At 40.4% G+C, this 27242-nt stretch overlaps 1 protein-coding gene and 1 pseudogene across 4 annotated transcripts in view; one reads left to right on the top strand and one right to left on the bottom strand.

Moving 5' to 3' along the window:
- The window catches only part of TNKS2 (tankyrase 2), a 65572-nt gene extending 38546 nt beyond the window's left edge, over positions 1-27026 (bottom strand). Inside the window, exons 1-7 of the mRNA XM_001926556.8 lie at positions 26585-27026; positions 9401-9625; positions 6209-6304; positions 4468-4504; positions 3954-4029; positions 3486-3580; positions 1329-1395 (exon numbers count right to left, since the gene is read on the bottom strand). Of these exons, the coding sequence (XP_001926591.3) occupies positions 1329-1395; positions 3486-3580; positions 3954-4029; positions 4468-4504; positions 6209-6304; positions 9401-9625; positions 26585-26783 (795 nt within the window). The 5' untranslated portion in view covers positions 26784-27026. The remainder of the gene's footprint in view (positions 1-1328; positions 1396-3485; positions 3581-3953; positions 4030-4467; positions 4505-6208; positions 6305-9400; positions 9626-26584) is intronic.
- Positions 11495-19522, top strand: LOC102161122 (large ribosomal subunit protein eL15 pseudogene; annotated as a pseudogene). Of its 3 annotated transcripts, none has more exons than XR_014826614.1 (2): positions 11495-13695; positions 17595-19522. The product of XR_014826614.1 is annotated as a large ribosomal subunit protein eL15 pseudogene, transcript variant X1 (transcript). The 3 variants fall into 3 exon arrangements; XR_014826615.1 differs by having other exon boundaries at positions 11495-13758; positions 17655-19515; XR_014826616.1 differs by lacking the exon at positions 17595-19522 and adding an exon at positions 14264-14440 and having other exon boundaries at positions 11495-13733.
- Positions 27027-27242: the final 216 nt, after the last annotated feature.

Raw genomic sequence — 27242 nt, 5'->3', positions numbered from 1 at the left:
TGTCATAAGCAATGTTTGAGTTCCAGTGCTCCACGCTCTTGCTAATACTTGATATTGTTAGTTTTTAATTTTAGACATTTTCAAGCACTGGAGTTAGATGGACCCCAGATGTTACTTTAGTTCAACTTATCAAACACAAAATCCTTTCCATGGCATTGCTTCAGAAAGCAAACCAGTTGCTTCCTCTTTTAGTACTTTCAATGGTGGCAAACTATTTTTCAACTAACATGGCTTTTTAAAATTACCAGGTAACTCCCGACTCTTCGAATTTGACTCTCTGGAAACTGCACCCTTACCTCAGTTAATGCCCTTTATATATATATATGTAACTCTAGACAGCCTCCCACTATTCTCTGGCGAATACTACATCTTAGGAAAACACCATTCAGTTTTCTGCAAATCCCAATACAATCTGTCTGATGTTTCACTCTCATCCATAATTACATTCCAAATGTTCTATTGAATCCAAAGATTCAGTTTTACAATAAGCAAAAGAATTAGTTAAAAATGTGTAACATGGAGTTCCCTTGTGGCGCAGCGGATTAGGGATCCAGCATTGTCACTGCAATGACTCAGGTTCAATCCCTGGTCTGAGGGCTTCCACATGCTGCAGGTGTGACCAAAAAAAAAAAAAAAAAAAGAAAAGAAAAAAGTGTAATAATTAAAAGGCTTATGAACTACTCAGAGTATCTAATTATTATAATAAAGTTGTTACTGTGGAAAAATGTATTCTGTGGTAGCTCATGCCCAAAAAGAAGCACAGACGCATTAACGAACAAATTTCCTCTTTCCCGTTCCAAGACAGCTGCTGAAGAATGAGCAAAGTTTTAGGGGCAGAATGGGCACAGAGTGGGAGAAGTTCAAAGAATGTGGTCAAATACATATGTGAGGCTGGGGGACAAAAAAGAAATGGGCGTGGGTAACATCCTTGGATCTACTCTCAAGGAGAATATTACCCAACAGGGAACAAAACAAGAAGTTTCTTGCCAGTCCCTGGAACCTGCTTGTTAAACAACAGCTATCCAGCATATTGGAAGAAGTAAAGCTTACCAAGTGAACCTGTTCCAACCCCAAGTACAACCGGGCAGGATCTGGAAAGGTAGCTAGCGCTTTTAATAATATACGGTTCACTAAAAACTGCTTTCTGATATTTTCAAGAGTGTTGAAACTTCACCTTTGGCCACAAATTAAGCAGTCAGATGCTGACCAAACAATCACCCACATTTTATAATGATTATCCACCAAGCAGTAAAAACACAAAGAAAACATATATACTATGTATTTCAAGGCATTTTATAGAACTAGAGGAAAAGGGCACAAGAACTAACCTTGACCAGAAGTTCAGTTACTTCATAATGACCATAGGAACAGGCGTTGTGTAAGGGCACCAGATCACTACAATATGAGAGGGGAAGGAAAACCCTGTATTATTACAGATTCCCTAGGTATTTAATTTTAATTAAATGTATACTTAAAAATTTAAATAGTAAATGGCTTACGTGACCGCCTAATCAAAAATGTATAAAATCTAATATGTATTTGAACCCTAAGTCCTAACAATTCTACCTCCCAAGTCTTCTTCAAATCTATCACCTACCTCCCTACCTACCCCACTGCTACCGCAAAAGCCTTAGTCTGGGCCTTTACTATTTCTCCCTGTACTATTGAAAGAGCCCCCACTTCAATTTATCTTCCAAGCTACAGCCAGATTTTTCTAAAAGGTAAATCTGATTCGTTTTACTGTCCTTCACTGGTTCTTCCTTGCTTTCAAAAGATGGTTCCAAATGTTCAGCCTGGCATACAATGATCTGACCCTCCCTAGCCTTTCCCTTCGATAAAGGTATACTAAATCACTTGGCGTTCCTTCAATGCCAGACTGTCCCCTGGGTATGAGAGGATAGATTTCCCTCCCTTCTTACTTCCTTCTCTACGTCTTTCCCAAACTCAGAGCTCAAACACTGGCTCTTCTTTGAAGCATTTTTATTTGAGATTCTCTAAGGTATATTACTATATTCCTTAATATAAAACACAATTCCTTCATGGCAATGGAGGAAGAATTTTCCACACAGGAAGGTACAATGGAACCTTACAATCCTGACATATCTTTAAGCAGCTCTACTTTGGGAATCACTAATTACCACAGACATTATCACAATGGCCTCTACTGAGTGATGGTCACCATGGCTTAGTCTTTGGTTCTAAAAGTCATCTCCTTAAAGGCTCAAGGCTTTCCTCATTATTTTGATTATATGATTTCTTATTTACCTGAGTACTAATTTCATTTCCAAATATCTACTAGCTACTTCCACCTGAGTTTCCATCAACATCTCATAAAACCAAGATTTCTTTTTTTTTTTTTTTGTCTTTTTGCCATTTCTTGGGCCGCTCCCGCGGCATATGGAGGTTCCCAGGCTAGGGGTCCAATCAGAGCTGTAGCCCCCGGGCTACACCAGAGCCACAGCAACGTGGGATCTGAGCCGTGTCTGCAACCTACACCACAGCTCACAGCGACGCTGGATCGTTAACCCACTGAGCAAGGGCAGGGACCAAACCCGCAACCTCATGGTTCCTAGTCAGATTCGTTAACCACTGCGCCACGATGGGAACTCCAAAACCAAGATTTCTAAAAGTGAACTCAGTGTTTTCCCCTCAAAATAATTTCGCCTCCTGGATTTCAGTATGCATTACCATTGGGTCTCCCTCATTCAGCTTTAGAATCTGAAATGTAGTAATCTCTCTTATTCTTTTGTTTGATCGTGTCCAGATATTCAACAAATCTTATGCATTCTTACAGTTAACAGCTCCTAGCTGCTCTTTTGGCCTCCAGTCTCCTTCCATCTACCCTAGCTATATACTGCTGCCTAAATATGCTCCCTAAAACTCCTCTTTTAGAAGAATCATTCCCCCTGGTTAAGATCCTTCAGTGGCTATTGTGGATCACAGAATCAAGTCTGAATTCCTTAGGCTAGAATATGAAGTCCTTTAAAAGCTAGTTTTTACCCATTTTTTCCAAACTTAACTTTTATTTCTCCCCTATGTGAATCATCTGCTTCAGCCAAGCTGGTCTAGTCACTTTCTTAGATATGCTGTAATATCTGCTTTAGCATTTTCTCTCAAACCAATTCTCTTGCATAGAGTGATGTTTCCTAAACACTATTTTCCTGAACTGAGTCCATGTCAAGTATCACCTCTTCCTGAGGGATTTCCCAAATGCTACAGCCAGCACTGAGCATGTCCTCTAAGAACTCCTGCAGTACTATCTCCTTCTACTTATCACTCCAAACTTAGTAGAGAATTTATATTGTTAGGTATCTCTTCATGGCTGCTAAAGTTAAGCACTATAAGTCATGCCCTTAAGGTTTTAGAACTCAATAAATGTTTATGCTGTTTAGTAAAGAAATATGACTTTTACGAGATTACAGAGATTATCCTAAGGACAATAACACTTCAGAAATCCTCATTTTTGTTCAAATGCTTATTATTACCCTTTATCTTTAGCATGGACATCAGCTCCATGCTGCAACAACAGCTGCACAATCTTTACTCTGTTGTATCCTGCTGCCAAATGTAATGGAGTTGACTGAAATATTAAACAGACGAATTAATGAAATTCAAATAATAGCTAAAAAATAGACATTAAGAGGTAAAATTTCAAAATTTAAAACCAGAAATCCAGAAAAAACTTTATAATAACTTCATTAAATAACAGCGATAATTTGGTTTTACAAAATCCAGTATGTATACCAAAGGCATAGTACAAAAGTCTATACGTTCACTACTACTAATAGGAAGAAAACTAAATGTTTACTAATAAAGTTTTACTAAGGTTAAGACTTAATCCAAGTTATTGCTTAAAAAATATCAGCACTTTCGTCAAATGTTTTAAGTTAAAAGATAAACATAATTTCATGTTACCAAGAGATGCATACAAACTTAGCTGCAAAAGGAAGTACCTTTCTGCCATCACTTGCATGGCAGTTGACATTTAATGGTGTGAGCAGAGCCATCATTTTTTCCTCATTGCCACTCCTAGCACATATAAAAAATGTATTAGAATTTTGTATTCTTTTATCAGATCCTATCTAGAAACATGTGACCATTAAAAAAAAATTCTCTTTTAAAAAAGAGTTTGCTTATTGTAAAAATAAATAAATAAATAATGGAGTATTTATGGAACATATTTATTTATTTATTTTTGCTTTCCAGGGCTGTGCCCGCAGCATACGTAAGTTCCCAGGTTAGTGGTAAAATGAGAGCTGCAGCTGCCAGCCTACACCGCAGCCACAACAACGAGGGATCCAAGCCAGGTCTGTGACCTACACCATAGATCACAGCAATGCCAGATCCTTAACCCACTGAACAAGGCCAGGGTTTGAACCCACATCCTCATGGATACTAGTCAGGTTTGTAACCTACTGAGCCACAATAGGAACTCTGATGGTACATATTTATAACACTAGTACATACCTGGCACTTTCCAAGAGTTCATCTTTCTTATATTCACCTGTGAATTAGAAAAACAAAAGAGCAGAAATTAAAAAAATAAATTATTAAAAAGTAATGCCAGTTTTACACATAAAGATGCTCACTGAACTATATTCAAAATAGAAAAATTTATAAGTAAATTTCCAAGAAATGGAGAATGGTTAATCAACAGAATACTATGCAGCTTAAAAATATTTATATGGAGAACATGGAATATCTGTGCTATTAAAGTGGAAAAAAATGATTCAATGTTATAAAACAAAATACGACCACAACTGTATGAAAATAATATGCACGGAAAAAGGAAAGCCAAGAAGGAAATAAACCAAAATTTTAACAAAAGTCTGTCTTAAGTGGTGATCTTTTCCTCTTTTTTTTCCTTCTCAAATTTCCTAAAACCAATGTTATTTAACGGGCAAAATGCATCCACAACTTCATTCAAAATAAAAATAAAACAAAATTCAAAATACCAATATTACAGAAATTATAAAAGATACTCTACAGCATTACCAAATGAACATAACCATTGAATTTTTATGAATTCAGAAGATTTTTCTATACTAAAATAAAACTTTAAATTAATACAATTTAAAGTACAATAATAATGTTTACTGATTTGCTTAAACAAAATCCTAACTGGTGTCCAATACAAATTGTGTATGGATTGTTGCGTAAGGCTCTTTTGAGCCCCAAGATTTTTTAAAAAGATAAAACTAAGGAATAGCATGGAATAATGAAGGAGGAAACGATCACTGAGTTGTTAGTTACAATAACAGCTCATTTTTTTAGAACCCTTTTGGGGGACTAGTCTAAATCTTCTCAGTAACAGAGAAGAAATATCACAAAGTCCAAGCACAAGAGCTCACAACAGAGCCCCTCAGACTCTTGACTATTATTATTATTATTTTTTTTTTTGTCTTTGTCTTTTCTAGGGCCACTTCCGCGGCATATGGAGGTTCCCAGACTAGGGGTTGAATCGAAGCTGTAGCCGCCAGCCTGTCAGAGCCATAGCAACGCTGGATCTGAGCCGCGTCTGCAACCTACACCACAGCTCACAGCAACGCCGGATCCTTAACCCACTGAGCAAGGCCAGGGATCGAACCCGCAACCTCATGGTTCCTAGTCAGATTCGTTAACCACTGCGCCACGAGGGGAACTCCCATGACTCTTGACTATTACACAGGGTTCTACATGGTTAGTTATGCAGTATACAAAAATTCAGAAAATAATATAGTAGAGAGTTGCTTATGAAGAAACACTCTGATAAGGGAGAAAACATGTGAGGTAGATACCACCATACAAAAAAGCTTGACAGTCTAAAATAAACCTAAACTTGGCCTTATGTATCTTAATAGGCTCCAAGGACATGAATATGCTCTAGTAGAGCACAGTAACTGGCACTCTTCATGGTACTGAAATGGGTGTGCCCAGAATTTTGTTTAGAAAAGCAAAGGAATGGTTAGTAACACACAATTATCTATTGCTTCTGCCACCAAAAAGGCAGGAATCACAACTTTAAACACACACACAAAAGAAAAAAAGCTTTACCTTTCTTAGACAAGAATCAAATGTCAACTGTCCAGACACAGAAAAGACTAGCAACTGAACTGACACTATTTAAAAAATCTAGTTGAGGTCATTAACTGCAGGAAACTGTCTATCTTCCTAGCAAGCTCATTCTTCATATTCTTCCCAGAATACTCACAAGAGTACAGAGACTTACCAGTAAGCACTGCTTTGGCAGATGGGTCTGCTAAATCCAATGCTGTCCTTCCATCTGTATTTCGGATGGTTGGCTCGGCTCCATGCTGTAGGAGCACTGCAAAATAACATTACCTTTCAAAACAGTAATTGTGACAATTTGATTTTAGCAAATCATTTTCTCAAAAAATTCTGGTCTTGACTCTCAAAGTTATTTAAATATTTTTTTCACATATCCTGATAATATGGTAAATGTATTCTGAAGAATATATAAAATATTCCATTATTTAATGTATTAGATACATTTAATAAAGGTCCCCTATGCTCAATGTCAGATTTTTGTTAGACAAGTGACTAAGGACAGATAGAGTGCATAAGGAACTAAAAAAAGACAAGTTTACTTGAAAGCTTGTTTTCTGTTTTCTCATTCCAAATGAACACTGCCTATCTTAGAAAGATAATATTATCATAACAGGAAATGAAATTTCTAAAGCTATGAATAGCCCAGGAACAGGGATCTGTAGGATTAAAAACAAAAAAACAGGCAAACAAAAAACCCCACCTCAAATAAATTCTTAAAAAAAGTTAAAACTAGAGATAGAAGAAAAAAACAAAAAATTCCCCACATCTCTATAGAGTTAACGAAGCCCCAATCAAAAATGCTACATTGCAGGGGGTTCCCTTAGTAGCCCAGAGAAAACAAATCCAACTAGTATCCATGAGGATACAGATTCGATCCCTGGCCTTGCTCAGTAGGTTCGGGATCCAGTGTTGCTGTGAGCTCTGGTGCAGGCTGCAGACGCAGCTCAGATCCCACAGCTGCTAGAGCTGTGGCCGGCACCTGTAGCTCCAATTTGACCCCTAGCCTGGGACGTTCCATTTGACATGCGTGCGGCTCTAAAAAGCAAAAAAAAAAAAAAAAAAGCTACATTACAACCCAAAGCACATAAAAAGAGAAGACTTGTGCCATCCTCTGTACATAATGTTATTGGTTATATAAAGACATTCCAGCACATTCTATAAATAAGGAGCTAAGGAAATACAGGCAAATACATGCCAAATGGGAAGCTCAGCTCCTGTTCTTTGACAGGGTTAATGTTCACTCCACTCTACTCCTATCTACAACAGTGATGTTCAACAGAAACAAAATGTGAGCCATAAAAGTAATTTTAAAGTTTCCACATTATAAAAATAAAAAGAAACAGGTTATATTAATTTTAACATTATTTAACCCAATATACCTATATACTGTCATTTCAATATTTACACTATAAGCAAAATAAAATGGAGATATTTTGCATTCCCTTTTTTTGTTCTAAGTCTTTGAAATCTGGTATGCATCTTTTCCTTACAATACATCTCAATTTGGAGCAGAGGGCAGCAGCAACTTAATACATAGGAAGCAACTAGACAGAGGTTACTAGGTAATCCTTCAGTTATTTTTATAGATTACCTAATTTACACTAAGATGGTGACTTTAACATAAAGTGATTTGGGGTTTGGCAGGGAGAGGTGGGGGGAGAAAGAACAACCTAAGTCTAACACAGAGCCCCAGGACTTTTCCTAGTGCACAGAAATGGCTTTCTATCTGTCTCAAGGATTTCAACCATTCCTATTTTGCATCAGAAAATACAGGTAGGTAGCAGAGTCCAAAACCTGTGACTCTGTTAGACTCAGAAAAGTCAATACCAGGTTAATGAAAATTCTCATATAAGCAGCCTTCTCACATTAATTATCTGTCACTGATCAACCTGTCAGGCAAATCCTATTTCATTCATTAAAGTGTTCTCAATGACTGATAATTTTTCCTTCAAATGCTCCTTTACTTATTCTACAATTTCTATTCTCCTCCAACCACCCTACTTCATGCCTTCATCATTTATAATCTGCATTATTCTACGCTTCTGAGCTAATCTCTGTAATGCCATCTATTCTACTCAGCCCTCTCCCAGATCACTCTTTCTAAAATATACTACTCTCATCACACTGTCCTCTCCTTAAAAGTCATCATTGAGGCCTAGAGTTAAAGGATCCAGCATTGTCACTACTCTGATGCACTTCCATAGGCCACAGCTGGGGGAAAAAAAAAAAAAGCCAATGATTCCACACTACCTACCTAACATCAAGCTCCTTAACAAAGTCACTACTTACCTTTCAACATTTCTCCCCAATACTTCCTGGAAAGGCTCAGGAAGGAAGGACTCAACTCCAGTGCAGTCTCTGCACTCATGATCCTCTAACACTGTTCACTTCTACATGGCCTCCGTCTGGTTCTTTGTGTGTGTTATTCTCAAGAGAATTCACACTTCTAGAGAGGAGAAATGTTCTAGTAGTCTGCTAAATTTTTTTTTTTCTTTTTACCGCCACACCTGCAGTATATGTAAACTGGAGCTGCAGGTGCCGGCCTAGGCCCCAGCCCCAGCAATGCAGGATCCTAGCAGCATCTGTGAACTATGCCGTGGCTTGCGGTAACACCAGACCCTCAACTCACTGAGCAGGCCAGGGATTGAACCCACATCCTCATGGACACTATATGGGGCCATTGAGCCACAACGAGAACTTCTGTTCTCTAAAAAATTTAAGCTCAGTACCACACACAAAAAAGACACTCAGTAAACTGTGATCCAATTAATCACAAAGTGTTCTTAAATATTTAAATTCAGCCTGGCAGAATTTGATCACATTAACAAACGAATTCAATTTAGATTGAGAATAATAACAAACTATTTCAGAAAAACTCTGAAATGTAAAAAGTCTTACCGCAGACTCGGCTCGGATGCCGTGTTGCTGTGGCTCTGGCATAGCTGGTGGCTACAGCTCTGATTAGACCCCTAGCCTGGGAACCTCCATATGCCGCGGCAGTGGCCCAAGAAATGGCAAAAAAGACAAAAAAAAAAAAAAAAAAAAAAAAAAAAAGGTTTGGAGTTCCCATGGTGGCGCAGTGGTTAACGAATCCGACTAGGAACCATGAGGTTGCGGGTTCGGTCCCTGCCCTTGCTCAGTGGGTTAACGATCCGGTGTTGCCGTGAGCTGTGGTGTAGGTTGCAGACGCGGCTCGGATCCCGCGTTGCTGTGGCTCTGGCGTAGGCCGGTGGCTATGGCTCCGATTCAACCCCTAGCCTGGGAACCTCCATATGCCGCGGGAGCGGCCCAAGAAATAGCAACAACAACAACAAAAGACAAAAGACAAAAAAAAAAAAAAAAAAAGTCTTACCAATGCAAACATCAATCTTTCCTTTAATTGCAGCTTCATGGAGAGGAGTATAATTCCAATTATCCCGAGCATTTGGGTCTGCACCATGTCGCAAAAGGAGATTGACTACTTCAGCATGACCGAAAGAACATGCGTTATGAAGAGGAATAAGCCCCCCATCATCACGTGCTTGGACATTTGCACCATTCTGAAGCAAATATTCAACTACATCTTTCCGTCCAAAACCTAGAAGAAAATGAATTATCCATATTTAAGTTCTCCAGAGAAAATACATCAAATTCGAATCACTAAGTACAAGTTATGCAAAAATAGTAGCAGATTCACTAACTCAAGAATTCACTGGTGAAAAGGTGAAATATATCACTAGCTAATCTTAATGGGAAAACCAAAGGGTCTCTCCAGAATCCCTTTTCCATATCTCATAACATGTTTCTATTAAACTGGGAGACTGTAAGATAGCAGCAGAAAAGTTTATATTTGTCTATGTAGTGAAGATAGAGGCAAAGTATGAAATCAGGTGTCTTCAAAGAAGCCCTTACTTTGCCACTTTGCACAACACAAGCAACTTCTTCCTAGGTAGGAAGCCTCTTTTAGAAACCCATGTCCCATAGTTCTGCTGCAACTGGCTCCATTAAAAAAAAAAAAAAAAAAAAAAAGTCTGATAACTCATTTATACTGCTTCACAAATTCAGTATGAGAGTTTTAATCTCATACCATTCCCACACAATAGCACCTAAAATCTTTTTACAGTTAACTGTGAAAAGAAAAGGACTTCAGGCATATGTTAAAGCAGATGGGGAGGTAAGTATATGTGTGTATTGGGACAGAGAGAGAGAAGACCTCACTCATGTGAAATTTGACCAAAATATTCTTAAAATCACCAGGCCTGAATGTAGTCCTAAGAAAGACCAGAGTGGAGCTGAATCAGAAAGCAGTGAGTGACATACAGTCTTTCCAAGGTGTATGTCTGGCGCTGGTCTGGTTGCAGCTGAGGGAACAGTTAGATGATTCAAGAGATTAACTGGATTCTTTATTTCATCTAAATATTTCTAGGCTCTATAACATAGAGATGAGTATCTTTGATTCTCTCTATCCTCCAAGAGCTTACAATTTAAGATGTAGAGAAACATTAAGAACCAATAATTTCAATATACATAACTGTCATAAAAGAGGTATACATAAAATGCCACTAGAGTTCAAAGACATGAATACCTAAACTCGCAGAAAGCAGAGACTAGGAAGGAACATCCCAGAAAAGATTCCAGTGATAACATCTGAGCTGAAGGCTTACAGAAAAATTAAGGGGTCGTTAGAATGAACAGAGAGGAGAGGAGAGGTGGAGAATGGGAAAAAGCTAAGCAAGGGAAGATCATAAGTAGAAGAAACAAAATGTAAACAGGCATGGATGCATGAAAGAGCAAAATCATTCACAACAGTCAGCACACAGATTTAAGCAGAAGCCAGATGAAGAAACTTACATGTCACACTAAGGTGGCGTCTTGACTTTATCCTACAGACTAGAGTTTTTTAAGCTGCTTCCAGGCAACAGATTTTAATGAAATCTTTATTGGGGGGGGGGTGCTTTCAAAAAATTGAGATCTAACTGAAATATAAGGTTATATTTAGTTTCAGGTTTTGCTATGTGTGCAACAGGGACACAATAAATTTGGTTAGCATCTATCACCACACAGTTACAATTTTTTAAACTTGTGATGAGAACTTTTTAGATAGACTCTCTTAGCAACTTTCAAATATATAATTCAGTATTATTAACTATAGCCACCATGCTGTACATTATATCCCCAGGACTTATTTTATAAGAAGGCATTCTATTTAATTAATTAATTAATTAATTAATTTTTTGCCTTTTCTAGGGCCACTCCTGTGGCATATGGAGGTTCCCAGGCTAGGGGTCTAATTGGAGCTGTAGCCACCGGCCCACACCACATCCACAGCAATGCCAGATCCAAGCAGTGTCTGCAACCCACACCACAGCTCACGGCAATGCCAGATCATTAACCCACTGAGCAAGGCCGGGGATTGAACCTGCAACCTCATGGTTCCTAGTTGGATTTGTTAACCACTGCGCCATGACAGGAACTCCATAAGGAATTCTATTTAAAGGAAATTTGTATCTTATGACCATCTTCACTCATTGTGCCCATCCCCCCCACCTCTGGCAATCACCAGTCTGTTCTCTGTATCTGTGTGTTTGGATTTTTTGTTTTATTTTGTTAAGATTTCACACCTAAGTGAGATCTTGGAGTTTGTTGATCTCTGGCTAACTTATTTCACATAGCATAATGCCCTCAAAGTCCACTCACGTTTCCACAAATGGCAAGATTTCATTCTTTTTTATGGCTGAATTATATTCCATTATGTATATACACTACGTTTTCTTTATCCATACACCCCTCGATAAACACTTCGGTTTTTTCCATGTCTTGGCTATTGTAAATAATGCTGCAATGGTACTACCTCCAACAGCCATATGAAAGCAACCTAAATATCCATCAACAGGTAGACAAAGAAGATGTGGTGTGCCTTTCCATCTGGCGGCAGCCATCAAGTAAGCTGAAATGGGCGCATACAAGTACATCCAAGAGCTATGGAGGAAGAAGCAGTCTGACATAATGTGCTTTCTCCTCCAGGTACGCTGCTGGCAGTACCACCAGCTCTCCGCCTTCCACAGGGCACCCTGCCCCACCCGGCCCGACAGAGCAAGTAGGCTGGGGTACAAGGCCAAGGAAGGTTATGTCATATATCGGATTTGTGTGCACCGCGGTGGCCGCAAATGCCCAGTTCCTAAGGGTGCCACCAATGGCAAGCCTGTCCACCATGGTGTCAACCAGCTAAAGTTTGCTCAAAGCCTTCAGTCTGTTGCCGAGGAGCGAGCTGGACACCACTGTGGGGTTCTGAAGGTCCTGAATTCTTACTGGGTTGGTGAAGATTCTATGTACAAATTCATTGATTCCTTCCATAAAGCTGTCAGAAGAAATCCTGACACCCAGTGGATCACCAAACCAGTTCACAAGCATAGGGAGATGTGAGGGCTGAATTCTGCAGGCAGAAAGAGCCGAGGCCTCGAGAAGGGCCACAAGTTCCACCAGACTATTGGTGGTTCTGGCCATGCAGCTTGGAGAAGGCGCCAATACTCTCCAGCTCCACCATTACTGCTAATCCAAGTAATGTTTGTAAAATTCTTACCTAATAAACAATTCAGGACATTCATGTCTGCTTAGAAGTGTTTTTTAATTTGTCTGTTAAAACTAGTTGTCTGCATATTGTTTCACTGAATGCATGGTCAAATTTTCAAAGTTAAAGTACAATAATGTTTGAAGATTTTAAGTGACGGTGTATCTTGTTTCTAATAAAGGAAATGCCTTGCTTTTATTAGGGAGCTGATGTCTGTTTAAAATGCTGTTTGCAATAACAGGTGTAAAATTCTGTAAAAGAGGCAAAAACTAGCCATGCAGATTTGCTGGTGCATGTGATGAAACCTACAGCTTCACTGGGGGTGATGCAATGGTCTGCTAATTTACTTTAAAAGTGGCTGTTTTTATGGATTTGGGCAGGGACAAACTATAAATTGAATTCTTTAAAATGTAAAGGATGTCCTAATCCGTTATCATGATCATATGCAGAAAAATAATGAAAGTTGACTGAGGCCCATGTTTTTAGACTTAATCTAATCTGTTTATATAACTGCTGATTCAAAAGTGAGAAAAGTAAAAGAATGCCACCATTTTTAAGAGAAGTGAATAAACCTGTTCCAAGAGGATTCTCTTAAAATGAAATGAATCCTGGTAAACCTAAATTAAATTGCCTTGGCCTCCATGGTACCACTGAAGGTCACATAAAAGGTGGAATTTGTGGTTCAATCCCATGATTCAGATCTGTTGAATACTGCAAAGTAGTCATGGTATTTATACTGGTATATACTGAAACTGATGGAAACTGAACATTAAATGAGATGAGGGTTACTAGCCTTAAGGTTTGTAAGCTAGTAATGATAGGTAGGATTGGGAAATTGGTGTCCATGAGATACCTTTCAAGTGTGGGAGGATAGGAAAAAACTTAGATCAAAATTTTAAATGTTTTATGTATTAGTTTGTGACTATAATGAACTCTCTCTAAGCCACCTTGGGGGGGGGGGGAAATACTGCTAAGTCTAATCAGTGGTACTGTTTTCTTTGGTAACGCCACTTTATGCAATACCATACGGCTACTGAGAAAAGTCATGTAGCTGATGTCAATAAAATTTCATGGTTTCCAGGAGTTCCTGTCGTGGTTCAGTGGTTAACAAATCTGACTAGAAACCACGAGGTTGCGGGTTCGATCCTCCCTGGCCTTGCTCAGTGGGTTAAGGATCCAGAGTTGCCGTGAGCTGTGGTGTAGGTTACAGACATGGCTCAGATCCCGTGTTGCTGTGGCTCTGGCGTAGGCTGGGGCTACAGCTCTGATTCGACCCCTAGCCTGGGAACCTCCATATGCCATGGAAGTGGCCCGAGAAATGGCAAAAAGACAAAAAGACAAAAACAAAAGAGTTCATGGTTTCCAATCTAGAAAAAAAAAAGATGGGTTGTGTGTGTGCGTGTGTGTGTATATGTATATGCCATGGAAGTGGCCCGAGAAATGGCAAAAAGACAAAAAGACAAAAGCAAAAAAGTTCATGGTTTCCAATCTAGAAAAAAAAAAAAGATGGGTTGTGTGTGTGCGTGTGTACACACGCATACACATACACACAGTGGAATACTATGCAGCCATAAAAAAGAATGAAATAGGAGTTCCTGTCATGGCTCAGCAGAAACAAATCTGATTAGCATTCATGAGGACACAGGTTCCATCCCTGGCCTCACTTAGCGGGTTAAAGGATCTAGCATTACCATGAGCTGTGGTATATGTCATAGATGAGGCTTGGATCCTGTGTTGTTATGGTGTAGGCTAGAGGCTACAGCTCAGATTTGACCACTCGCCTGGGAACCTCCATATGCCACAGGTGCAGCACTCAAAAGACCAAAAAAAAAAAAAAAAAAAAAAAAAAAAAGAATGACATAACGCCATTTGCAACAATACGGACGGACCTAGAGATTATCATACTAAGTGAAATCAGTCAAAGACAATTATCATATGATATCACTAACATGTGGAAACTAAAATATGTTATAGATGAACTTATTACAAAACAGAAACAGACTCACAGACATGAAAACAAACTTACGGTTACCGAAGGGGAAAAGTGGGGATAAGTTAGGAGTTTGGGACTAGCAAATACAAACTACTATATATAAAACTGATAAACAAGAAAGTCCTACTGTATAGCACAGGGAACTACATTAGATATTTTGTAATAAACTATAATGAAAAAGAATACATGCACACATAAAACTGAATTACTTTGCTATACACCAGAAACACTGTAAATGAACTATACTTCAATTAAAAAAAGAAAGAAAGAATGCTGTGATGAACATAGCGGTGCATAAGATCTTTTTGAGTGAGCATTTCCTAACGAAATCTTATATAAAATTCCAACATATGTCCTGTTCACTGCAAAAATACCCAATGCCTGGTACACAGCTGGCACTCATAGAGCTGTAAATTAACTGAATTCAATTTAAAACAGTACTATTTAGGCTGAATTCTCCTTCTCCTTCACAAAGACCCAAAGGGAATTATCCCTCTATTCCAGATGTAACCTTTAGAATGGGTATGAAAAATACTGAAGGACAAGCAAATACTTAGACACACACACACACACACACATATTCTGTTCTGCATCTTCCTTAAACAAAACAAAACCCTAGTAACATCCTAGAAATCAACTATCAGCACATATTTTATTGATTTCAAGTATCACAATTTCACTAGTTCTTTTAGTTCCTTCCCCATGAGTAGTCAGGTTGTTTCTAATCTTTTGCTACTACACACAATGTTGCCAGGAATAACTAAGGAGAAAAGAGAAAACTGACACTATCTGGTGACTTCTTTAATTTAGGGAAACTAGATAAGGTATGGAGGAGGACTATCAGATACAAAGTAAAACAGGATGTTTTGGGAGATAAGATTGTTTTTGGAAATGACCAGCCTGAGGAACAAATGCCCAGTAAGTAGAAGGTTCTGTGGATTTTGAACAAAGGAAATTAGTCTAAACTAGAGGCTGACATTCTGAAGTCACCACCACAAGAATGGTGTCTGAAGCCATGTGTGAAAAATGAATGAAATTGACTAGAGAGCACTAGTTTTCTGTTTTGTTGAAATAAGTGTACTGTTATCAAAGATCAATCCTAGCTTGCACGGCAGTACCCTGTCTTATTCTCAAGGTCTTCGCTCTTTCCCCATCAATCTCCACCAGATCATTCCTAATAGTATGTAAACATATTCTATATCTTCCATTTTATTAAAAATATTCTTCCTGAATTCACCCATTCCTCTGCTCCCTGAATATTCAAACCTCTAAGGATTGTCATCAATTCTCTATTTCCGAAATTCAGTGTTGTTTCTTCCGTACAACTGCTTTCATCAAGGTCACCTACAATCTCCACGTTGCCAAACCTAAAGGACATATGTCTGTCCCCATCTGACTAGGCCTCTTAGCAACACTGGATGGCTACTACCTCCTCTGCAAAATATCTTCTCCAGAGTTTCCACACTACTGGTTTTTCTTGTCTCCTCCATTCACTTCCTAAGCGATAAAGGAACATCAACTATGTAATGGACACTTTTCTGGGTGCCTGGGACATACTACTGTACAAAGCAGACCAAATCTCTGCCTTTGAGGAACTTCTATGGAGGTAGGGGAGATGAACAATAAATGCACAAAATAAGTATATCAAGAGGTAATTAGAAAAAGAATAGACTAAGAAGTCATAAGGGTGAGTAAAGTGGGGGGGTCATAAAGTGGACTAGGGAGATCACCATAGGCCTTTTAGAGATGGTGACATTTGATTAAAGACGTGAAAGCAAGTAAGCCTTATTGACCAGAAATAAGAAGGCCCAGAGTGACTGGAACTGAGAGAGAAAGGGTAGCATGGTGGGAGATGAGGTTAGAAGAAATGAGAAACAGCTAGAAAGACTTGAGGATGGCTCTAAGAACTCTGGCTTTTTTACTGTCAGGAAAATGGAGAGTCACTGTAGAGTTTTGAGCTGGTCAATTACATAATATGACTTACATTTGAAAAGTACCCTTTGGCTGTTGCTTTGAGACTAGTTTTAAGGGGGTTCAGGTAGTAGATGAGAGATTATGGTGGTTTAGACCATTATATGGTAGCACTTGTCAGAATATTAAGTGGCTCTCTGAAGGTAAAGCCAGCACAGTTTGCTCACAGACTGGATGTGGGGTGAGGAGGTAAGAGAGGGGAGGGGCAAGAGAGGAGTCATGGATGACTCCAAGTCTTCCGAACTAACAAATGGAGTGGTGAAGTTGGTATCAACTCAGATGGGGAAGGCTGTAGACAAAATAGGTTCATGGCAGAAGACGAATTCAAGTTTTGGACATGTCCTATCTCTGTGGGGATTTCTTGCTTATTTCATGTAATTTTTAAATGCAAGAATTCCTCAAGATTCAGTTCTCGGAGTTCCCGTCATGGCTCAGTGGTTAACAAATCTGACTAGGAACCATGAGGTTGCAGGTTCGATCCCTGGCCTTGCTCAGTGGGTTAAGGATCCGGCATTGCCGTGAGCTGTGGTTGTAGACACGGCTCGCATCCCACATTGCTGTGGCTCTGGCATAGGCCGGTGGCTACAGCTCTGATTCAACCCCTAGCCTGGGAACCTCCATATGCGATGGGAGCGGCCCAAGAAATGGCAAAAAGACAAAAAAAAAAAAAAAAAAAAAAGATTTAGTTCTCTACCCTCTTCTCCCCTCTTAAGATTATCTCATCTTTTCCTATGACTTTAAGTACTACCTAGATACCATCTAGATACACAACCTGCAAATTTAAATCTCCAGTCTAGACTTTTCACCTGAATTCCAAACTGTTTACTGGACATTATCTCCACCTTATATTTCAAAGGCATCTCAGATTCAACATGTTCCTACCTTCTCTTCATTTCCACTGACGCTGTCCCAACCTAACCACCCTTGTCTCTAGCCTGAACTATTGCAAAAGTTTTCTAACTGGCTTCTCATTTCTACTCTGTCCCAAGTAATCTTTTAAAAACAACCACATCAGGAGTTCCTGTTGTGGCTCAGTGGTTAACAAATCTGACTAGGAACCATGAGGTTGTGGGTTCGATCCCTGGCCTTGCTCAGTAGGTTAAGGATCTGGTGGTGCCGTGAGCTGTGGTGTGGGTCACAGATGTGGCTCGGATCCCACATTGCTGTGGCTGTGGTGTAGGCGGGTGGCTACAGCTCCAATTGGACCCCTAGCCTGGGAACCTCCATATGCCATGGGAAGCGGCCCTAGAAAAGGCAAAAAGACAAAAATAAATAAGCAAATAAAAACAATCACATCATAGTCCTGTTTAAAATAATTCATGGGCTTTTTCCACTGATGTTCTTTGAATAAAATTTAATCACACTAGTATGGCCTACAAGGCCTGCTACATGAACTGGCCATTATCTACTTTACAAAATTTGTTTCATATCACTCTTTCCTTTCTGAGCTACCATCCAGCTTTCTTTCAGTTAAGGATGCCAACATGACTTCAGTGGTACATGTCACCTGTCTGCTTGGACTGCTTCTCCCTTGCCCTTTGCTTCCTTATTTCTACTCATTATCAAATTTGTTTAAATGTCTCCACCTTAAGGAGGCCATCCCTGATGATCCTATTTAAAGCAGTCCATTCTGCACACCCACACATTCAATTCAGCTGGTTTCCCCCTCTCCTCCACTAGAATGTAAGTTCCAGGAAAAAAAACAAAAACAAAAAAACCCCACAGGGATTGTCTTTGTTATCCATAGCAGCATCCCTCGGCACTTATTAAAATCTGTAATTACTGTTCAGTAGCTATCTCCTGAACTTTTTTAAGTTCCATAAAGAGTTGGACCAATGTCTATCTTAGTTCATCATTACTTCCCCAATGTCCTTCACACTGTGGGCTACACGGCAATTTGCTGAATACATTATGGTATGAGAAAAGGAGACTGAGAAGTAAAACTAAGAATGGTACTGCAGAAGCCAAGAGGGAAAATTTCAAGGAGGGAAAGGCCAAATCTGCTGCCACTACGCTCTGACTCGAACCTTCCTTATCACAGCCTGGGAACTGTTGATCACACTGCCCTCCCCAAGTGAGCCACCCACAGCTGCCCCGATCAGTGGTTCTGACATCTCAGTCATTCAGCACCCATCTTGAAGAAATGCTTTCAGAAAAGACTTAAGTTGGAGATCAAGAGAAAAGGAATCAGAATAAAGAAAAATTAGTAAAGGTACCTCTTCCTTTGGAAAGTTACTTCATGTACCCAAGCACTTTGAGAAGGATCATTATTTCTTCAGTAGAAATCAACACATTTGAAGTAATCAAAGTGGTGACTTACAGAGTAACTTCCCAAAAAAGGAGTGTGAAGTTGGCACAGAAATAGCTGGAGTAGGAGTTCCTATTGTGGCACAGTGGTGATGAACCTGACTAGTATCCATGAGGATTTGGGTTCGACCCCTAGCTTTCCTTGAGGGGTTAGGGATCTGGCATTGCCATAAGCTGTGGTGCAGGTTGCAGATGTGGCTCGTTTCTGGTGTGGCTGTGGTTGTGGCTTAGGCTGGCAGCTGCAGCTCCGATTTGACCCCTAGCCGGGGAACTTCCATATGCCGCTGGTGCAGTTCTAAAAAGACAAGACAAGACAAGAAATAGCTGGAGTTTAACATCCATCTAGTTGTTATAAGAGATAGTGTCAAATTAGGAAGATATCTGTCCCAAAGATCAGTGATCACCCTGAAAAAAGGTCCACAGTAGTGTTTTGTTAAAATATCACTGGGAAGTTGTGGTTCAGTGGGTTAAGAGCCTTGCATAGTATCCATGAGGATGTGGGTTTGATCCCTGGCCTTGCTTTGGGTTAAGGATCTGGTGTTGCCGCAAGCTACAGCATAGGTAGCAGATACAGCTTGGAACCCGCATTACTATGGCCAAGGCATAGGCCAGCAGCTGTAGCTCCAATTCAACCCCTGGCCCAGGAACCTCCATATGCTGCAAGTGTGGCCCAAGAAAGAAAGAAAGAGAAAGAAAGGAAGAAAGAAAGAAAGAAAGAAAGAGAGAGAGAGAGAGAAAAGAATCATTGGGAAGAGACAGTTGCTTCAAGCCAGAGTTAGAATCAATACTGATGTGTATGATGAAACACTGAAATTGAAGTTTTAGCTTAGGAAATGATATGGTTAGAAAAGGTTAAGATGATTTCATCTATATAGTTACTAACAGTCCAAGACACAGATGACTTCTACCTCAGAAACTATCAACATGATTCTCTAGCCATTACGATGTCTAAAACCCATCAGGAAACTGGCATGTTTTCCAAGTCACAGTGTAAGGACTACAATATGTGTCAGAGGTCATGCTGCTATCCTAAGAGTAGATAAAGAGTCTGAGATTTTTAATGTTTGAAGCCACTTCTTGACATGAAAGAGCATTATTTAGAGAGGTCAGTAGGCATTTATTCCAGCCTTTAAAATCTACTTTGGAAGTTTGGTGACACCTTTAGATTTAAGTGGCTTCCCAAACTGAGGCCAATCCCTAATGAAACCCCCATTCTTTTTTTTTTTTTGCTTTTTAGGGCCACCCCTGAGGCATATGGAGGTTTCCAGGCTTTCAATAGAAGATAAAGCTACTGGCCTACACCACAGCCACAGCAATGCCAGATGTGAGCCACATTTGCAACCTACACCACAGCTCATGGCAACGCCAGATCCTTAACCCACTGAGCGGGGCCAGGGATGGAACCGAAACCTCATGGTTCCTAGTCGTATTTGTTTCCACTTCACCATGATGGGAACCCCTGAAATCCCCATTCTTATGATCTCAAGAATAGTTCAAAGCACTTCTGTTAGGTACTTATTTCTTGGAAGAAAAAAATAGCTTTGCAAGATATATTCTGATCATGTTCTCGCTGGTCAAGTAAAACATGAATAGGCATATTCTTAGAGTAAGTGCCAATCTCCATATCCTAAGGATCTCTTTATAAAGGAATCAGAAGCCTTCAGTTAGTAGTTATGGCTGGTTTATTTTATAATTATGGAACAGCACTCATCTTTAAACAAACAAAATACTTGATGAAATGAGACAATGAATGAATCTAAAGCACTGACAGTGAAACAAAACAGGCTTATCTAGAAAATAAATTTGCTGATCAATAAACTGTGTTACTTGGAAGTTCCTGCGTGGTGCAGCAGCTTAAGGATCAGGCATTGCTGCAACTGTGATGCAGGTTCAATCCCTGGCCCACAGACCTTCCACGAGCTGAGGGTGCAGCCAAATAAATAAATAAGCTGTGTTACTTAATGTCAGGTATTGTATCTTGTTCATTTCTGCTCACTGGCCAAGGCCAGTATCTGGCACATAGGAGGACTTGATAAACACGTGTTTAGTGCATGTCTGATATTTTGTTGGAAGAGTAAGCAAATGACCCCCAAGGAAAATATGAAGTTAATAATTTGTGACAACTGGCAAAAGCAATCTATTCAATTTCTCTTTTGTCAAGTTTCATTACTATCTAGATGCCATAGTTTCTGGAACTGTCTTGCCAACCATGACTACTGTAACAGTATCATATTTTGCTGCTATACTGGAAACATACTTTTATCTGAATGGCTTCCAAAAAGTTGTAAAGCACTGGAAGTCAATACAGAGAAACCAACTTAGACTCTTAGGAAGTTTCACTGAGTGCCACCATCTCCCCTTTTTTATAGTTCAAAGGTGGAATGGGCCATTGGTGAGGCAGCTGTCCAAAATGAAATGACAGTGATGTCTTGCCAATGTAAAGGTAGCCTAGCATCAAGTAGGGCTTTGTCAGAAGGAAACGTTCAGAAACAGTAAATGTCAACAAATGCCACAAAATGAAGAAGACTCCTGAGGTCTATGAGATGGAAATAGATAATCAAGCAGCAGCCTTCAGCTTGATTTACACAGCCAGGACTCTTGTCAGATTTTTCTAAAAGATGTCATTTTAAACTTCTCATTTACTATTAACTTTAGTTTACTAAGATCCAGAAAAAAGTATCTCCGGCATATATATATTTTTTAGAATGAGGAATACATGGAGAAGTTTTGCCTAGGTCAACTTGGGAAAGAGAGTCTGGCGAGACTTAGAAAAGGATACCAGGGCCTCTGGAGTGATGGCATTCTGACAATATGGATGTGGCAGTATTGAAACAAGTACTCCAAACTGGTTGTTACTGAAATCACTGCCTACCGCTAAATCCAGCAAGGGCTGAGGAAAAAGGTGTAGCTTAAGTCTTGATAATATACTAAGAGATCTGACAAGTCAAAAAGAAAAAATTGTGAATTCCTAAATAGACTGGTCTTTATTTGATACTGGGGTTTTCTACTGATATAGGATTTAATTATCCCCAAAACAAAAACCAATCCTGGAAACAGGAGTCTCTAATTTTTGTCCTAGGTAAAAAATATTGGTACATTTTGTACATCTCCCATAATTATGACGTTGGCCTACAGACAAAAGAAGGAAATGCTTTTGAAACATTATTGGGTACCTCAGTAGCACCACTCTGGAAAAGGATATCAATGATAATCACAAAAGTTATAACACCTTTGGTAGCTCAGTTGTTAAAATCTTCAACTGGAGGAATCATGCCACTTTCTTACACCAGTTAGATTCTGACGCATTGGTCCAATGGCCTACATTTTAGAGAAATCATTTCTACAACATCTCTCTCTCTCTTTTTTTTGGTGTGTGTGTGGGTATGTCTTTTTAGGGCCACACCCACAGCATATGGAAGTTCCCAGACTAGGGGTCAAATCGGAGCTGCAGCTGCCAGCCTACACCATAGCCACAGCCACCGCGGGATCTGAGCCATGTCTGCAGCCTACCCCATGGCTCACAGCCAACGCCAGATCCTTAACCCAATGAGCGAGGCCAGGGATCAAACCTGCATCCTCATGCATATTAACTGGATTCTCAACCCACTGAGCCACAACAGGAACTCCCTACAACATCTCTGAAAGATGCCAATCCAGCCACTGTTGGAGATTTCCAGGTAATTCCATGGTTGAGCAGATTAAAGGCAGTCTGACTTCTCGTAACCTTTCACCTATTAGCCCTAGTTTTGACTGCCAAGCCCACACAAGTGGTATCCACTCACTTTTCTACCTATCTTACATACATGTGAAGACAGCAACACTGTTTAACTTTAGTCTTCTTTCATCTCGAGAATAAGCAGCTCTAGTTTTCAAATCAGCTGCTTGTATAATAAATTCCAGATGCTTAGTAATCAAAATTAAGTTTGACTAGTCCAAAGTTCATGGCAGAGTAGCATACTACAAATACAGAACAGTAACAAAACATACTACATATACAAAAGAAGTATTACCTTGTTTCACTAAACTCTTAACAATGCAAATCCTTTTTCAACCTGTCATTCTCCAATTTTACACACACACACACACACACACACACACACACACCATCTTTCCACCATCTCTGGACCTGAATTTCTTGAACCTAATAAATTATTTTGCCTATTTTTCTATAGAATGACACCTTTCTGCACACCCCAAAGAATATTTAAGATTCTTAAGCCAGGGCATTCTATATCCCTCACTCCTGTCCCCTTAAGTTCTAAGATTCTAAAGAATGCTCTGCATTTCTTTCTTTGGCCATGATGGACAATAAGATGACTTTCTCCTGAAGTTTCCGTCCCTTTTCTTCATTTTTCAGAAATAAGTTCAGAGAAGCCATCTCCTTTACTGAACTCTGCTGTTTTCTAAGGGATTATACTGTCAAGAATTTCAGATGCTACTGCTTTTGGCAAATTGGAGCTGCAGTCTCCCCACCACCAACTTGCCTCTACAAGTTTTGTGATGTGTCGCAAAAAAATCACTCATACCCTCAGTGTGTGTGGGGGTGGGTAGGCAGGGGGCTGGTGGCAGGAGGACTGAAGAGGAAACAATTTTTCTCATAAGAAGTGACTTCTGAAAGCATGCTTATCTAAGAAATGTAATCTAATACAATAATACAAAGCACCTAATAGGAGAAAAGTTCCTGTTTATATTGATTACTTTTTTAATTATCAGAAGACCTTAACTCCTTTAGGGCTGGCAACTGATTACTCCTTTTACTGAACTCAGTATTTGTTTGTTTGTTTTTTTAGCCACCCTCATGGCATATGTAAGTTGGCAGGCAAGGTACTGAATCTGAGCCACAGCTGCTGCAACTTGGAATCCTTTAACCCATTGCTCTAGGCCAGGGATTGAACCTGCACCTCTGCAGCCACCCAAGCTGCTGCAGTCGGATTCTTAACCCACTGCACCACAGCAGAAACTTGCTGAACTAAATATTTTAGATGAAAGGACAAACCAAGTTTTTTTCTAAACTGTTATATCACAATTCATTTTCCTTGGTCTGCACAGATCTCTCATTTCTATTCCTTAGAAATCAACGCAAAAACCCCATATAAGTGATTTAAACCCCCAAAGCCCAAGGCTATCCCTCCCTGCCTCTCTTTGAGCCCACCTGTGCTTTCTCTGCACATACATTCTCTCCTAATAAATGCTTTACTTGCTTCACTAAAACCAAACTTAAAACAAAATCATGTCTAGCCTACCCCCATAAAACCTACAAATTTAATTAGCAGAAAAAAAAAAAAAAAAAAGAAAAAGAGTTTCCCACTCCCACACTTACCCTATAATGTACAAACATAAAAAACTGCTTGGTCAGGCAGCTACGCAGTCCCACCTACACTGAGCTTCCAAAGACATGCTGCACATTAGCATGACTGATAACTCACCACCTACAAAGAGTTTATAAAATGTATTCTCCATATATTAAGAGAAAATGCAGCTGGATGTATGTACGTATTTATTTGCTGTGCCCATGGCATGTGGGAGTTCCTGGGGACAGGGATGGAACCTGCACCACAGCAATGACCCAAGCTGCAGCAGTGACAACGCTGAATCTTTAACGGCTAGGCCTCTAGGGAACTCCTTTAATTTTACTTAAAAATTAAAACAGGTTCTTTCTCATTAATCGAACTACTAACTTAAATTTATAAGACTAATTTTTTAAAAAAGTATCTATCTAGATTTAAATGCAAGGCTTTAAAGCTCAGGTTTAATGCAGGCCATCAGTAATTTTTTTATTTTGTTACTTTCATACCTTAAATTCTTTTAATTTTTTTTTTTTTTTTTTTTTTTTTGTCTTTTTGTCTTTTTGTCTTTTCTGGGGCTGCACCTGTGGCATATGGAGGTTCCCAGGCTAGGGATCGACTCAGAGCTGTAGCCTCCGGCCTACACCACAACCACAGCAATGGCAGATCTGAGCTGCGTCTGTAACCTACACCACAGCTCAAGGCAATGACGGATCCCCAACCCACTGAGCAAGGCCAGGGATTGAACCTGCAACCTCATGGTTCCTGGTCGTATTCGTTAACCACTGAGCCACAACGGGAACTCCTATACCATAAATTCTTAATCTTTTAACTTGTATGTGGTAAATTATGATGGGTGAGTTGGTTCCTAAAATAAAATTCTCCTTTTCAGTCTGACCAAACTACATGAAATCTACATTAAAAAGTACTTTGAAATGCTGGGACAGAACTGAGGGTGGGAAGGTTGGGAGGAACAAGGTCAATCAGAAGCTAATCCATAACCTTAAACCTCCAAATATTACTATTTTCAGAGATGAACTCACTAATACAACAAATTCTTGAAAGGTAGCAACTAAGATCTTCCTTGGTTATTTTTATCCCACAGATCAAGTGAACAGAATCTAAGTAACACTACCCTTTGGATTACGTATCAGTTGGGTATGAAAGTTTGCCAAATCAGTTGTTTAAATGTTGACTACATGGACAAAAACGACAATCCAAATTAGCTGAGGAAAGGCAGCACTGATCACCAAAATTTTAGGCAAAATGGTGAAAAAGGAGATTTGATTTTAGAATTCTTCCCCATTCCCTTTCTGCTGCCTACAGTCTTGTTTCTATTTCTCCCACCAATGGCCTCCTAAATCTTCTCCCTTAAAAGGCTTCTCAGTGGGAGCCCAACAATGTCTGTGAATACGGAAATCTTTCCTTCTCTGCACATCATTCCTATTCCAAAAAACAGTGCTTTAAAACATATAGTTCTGCTTTTTCAAAAAATTATTTTAAACAAGCATGTAATACCCAAAATGAAAAACCAGGACTAACGGAAGTATGACACTCTATTCCCACTTTTAATCGTGCATGGCTCCCTTGAGGATAATCACGATCTTTCCTCAAAAAGAAAAGCATAAATGCCTTGTAGAAATGAGCTGTTTCATCTTTAATTTTTTAATTTTTCAATTAAATTTAAAAAGCTTATATTACAAAGTGAACCTAGCAAAAATTAAAATAAAGTACTTCAAACAATCTAAATCTCAGAATGAGGCGAGGCTAGTACCAATTTAAATTCTAAATCCAAGCTAGAGAACCTGCACCGTCTTTCCTCTCATTCTACTTTCCACCCTAAGTTGAGTCTGGCAGGGACTACCCAATCGCACCCAGCCTAAGTCAGATCTCAGTTCTCCCAAACTTGACTATTTCCAGTTCTAGTCTCTCTAGAAACTTGCTACCCTGATAAACCCATTAAGGGTAATGTGTCAATGGTCAATTAAGCTACTCTTCTTGAATTACACTCCTGCGTTTTATAAAAGCCTTTAAGATTGTATATCAAAGGATTGTTAAGTGTTACAGTGGAACGTGCAAGAACGATAGATTTTACAGTTAACTGGCCTTTAAAATCACAAGGTCTATTACATCTCTTACTCTGTGTGTACAAGGCCTTTCAGGTTAGTAAGACCGGAAGTTGGTACAGGTATTGTCGATACAAAACAAAACAAAGCAAAAACAAAAACAAAACTTCCAGTGAGTTCAGCACGCTCGCCCCTACTCCCCTACCCCCATTTCCTCAGTTCCCATTCGACAACATCGAGATGAATGGGACCGGGGTCCTATGGGAAAGGCCGGGGTCAGAGGAGCATTATGTCTGCTTTGGGGCCTGCGAGCCTGGGTGCGCAGGTGGGGTCTGGGGCGAGTCGAGGCGGCAATGGCCTGGGTTACCTGCGGCGAAGTGGAGCGGCGTGGACTTCCTGCCCGCCGTGTCGCGGCTGTTCACCTTCTCGGGCGTAACTAGTCTCTTGACTCGCTCCACGTCCCCGTTGCGGCACGCTTCGAACAGCTCGCGGGCGGCCGGCTCCACCGCCTCGGTCGCCGCGCCCGCGCAGGCCGCGCCCCCGCCGGCGCAGCGGCGGCCCGACATGATCCTGGCCGCCGCCGCCACCAGCAGCAGCGCCAGCAGCGGCAGCAGGAGCCCCGGCCCCGCGAGCAGGAGGGCGAGGGCCCCGGGAGGAGAGGAGCTCAGGGCCCGGGCCGCTTGACTCCCTGCTGTCACCGGGCTCGACTCAGTCCCATGGCCGCGCTGCCGCGCACCCCTCGCCCAGCCCCACGACCCCTGGCTGCCCTGAGACGGCGGAGGCACAGCGAACCCGCCGTTTGAGACACTAAGCGACGCGACGGCGGAAGCTGGCAAGGCCCCTCCTGCCAGCTCTGCTGAGCCCGGGAGCGCACGTGACGTCGTGCCGCGCGTGCGCAGTGGCGGCAGAGCGGCCGGCTGGGTTTCGGAGAGCCAGGCCGCGCGGAGGGGCTTGTGGGAAATGTGAGGCGAGAGCCTCCGGCCGCGGGAGAAGAAGGGGCTTCGTCCCACCGCCATCTTTGTGGT

This window comes from Sus scrofa, chromosome 14 (genome assembly GCF_054392235.1).
Source record: "Sus scrofa isolate SSC_HxYL_T2T_F1_AM1 chromosome 14, Sscrofa_HxYL_maternal_Yorkshire_Landrace_v2.0, whole genome shotgun sequence".
Classification (NCBI taxonomy): Eukaryota; Metazoa; Chordata; class Mammalia; order Artiodactyla; family Suidae; genus Sus; species Sus scrofa.
The sequence above is the reverse complement of the archived record's forward strand: the minus strand, read 5'-3'. Positions and strand labels throughout refer to the sequence as shown.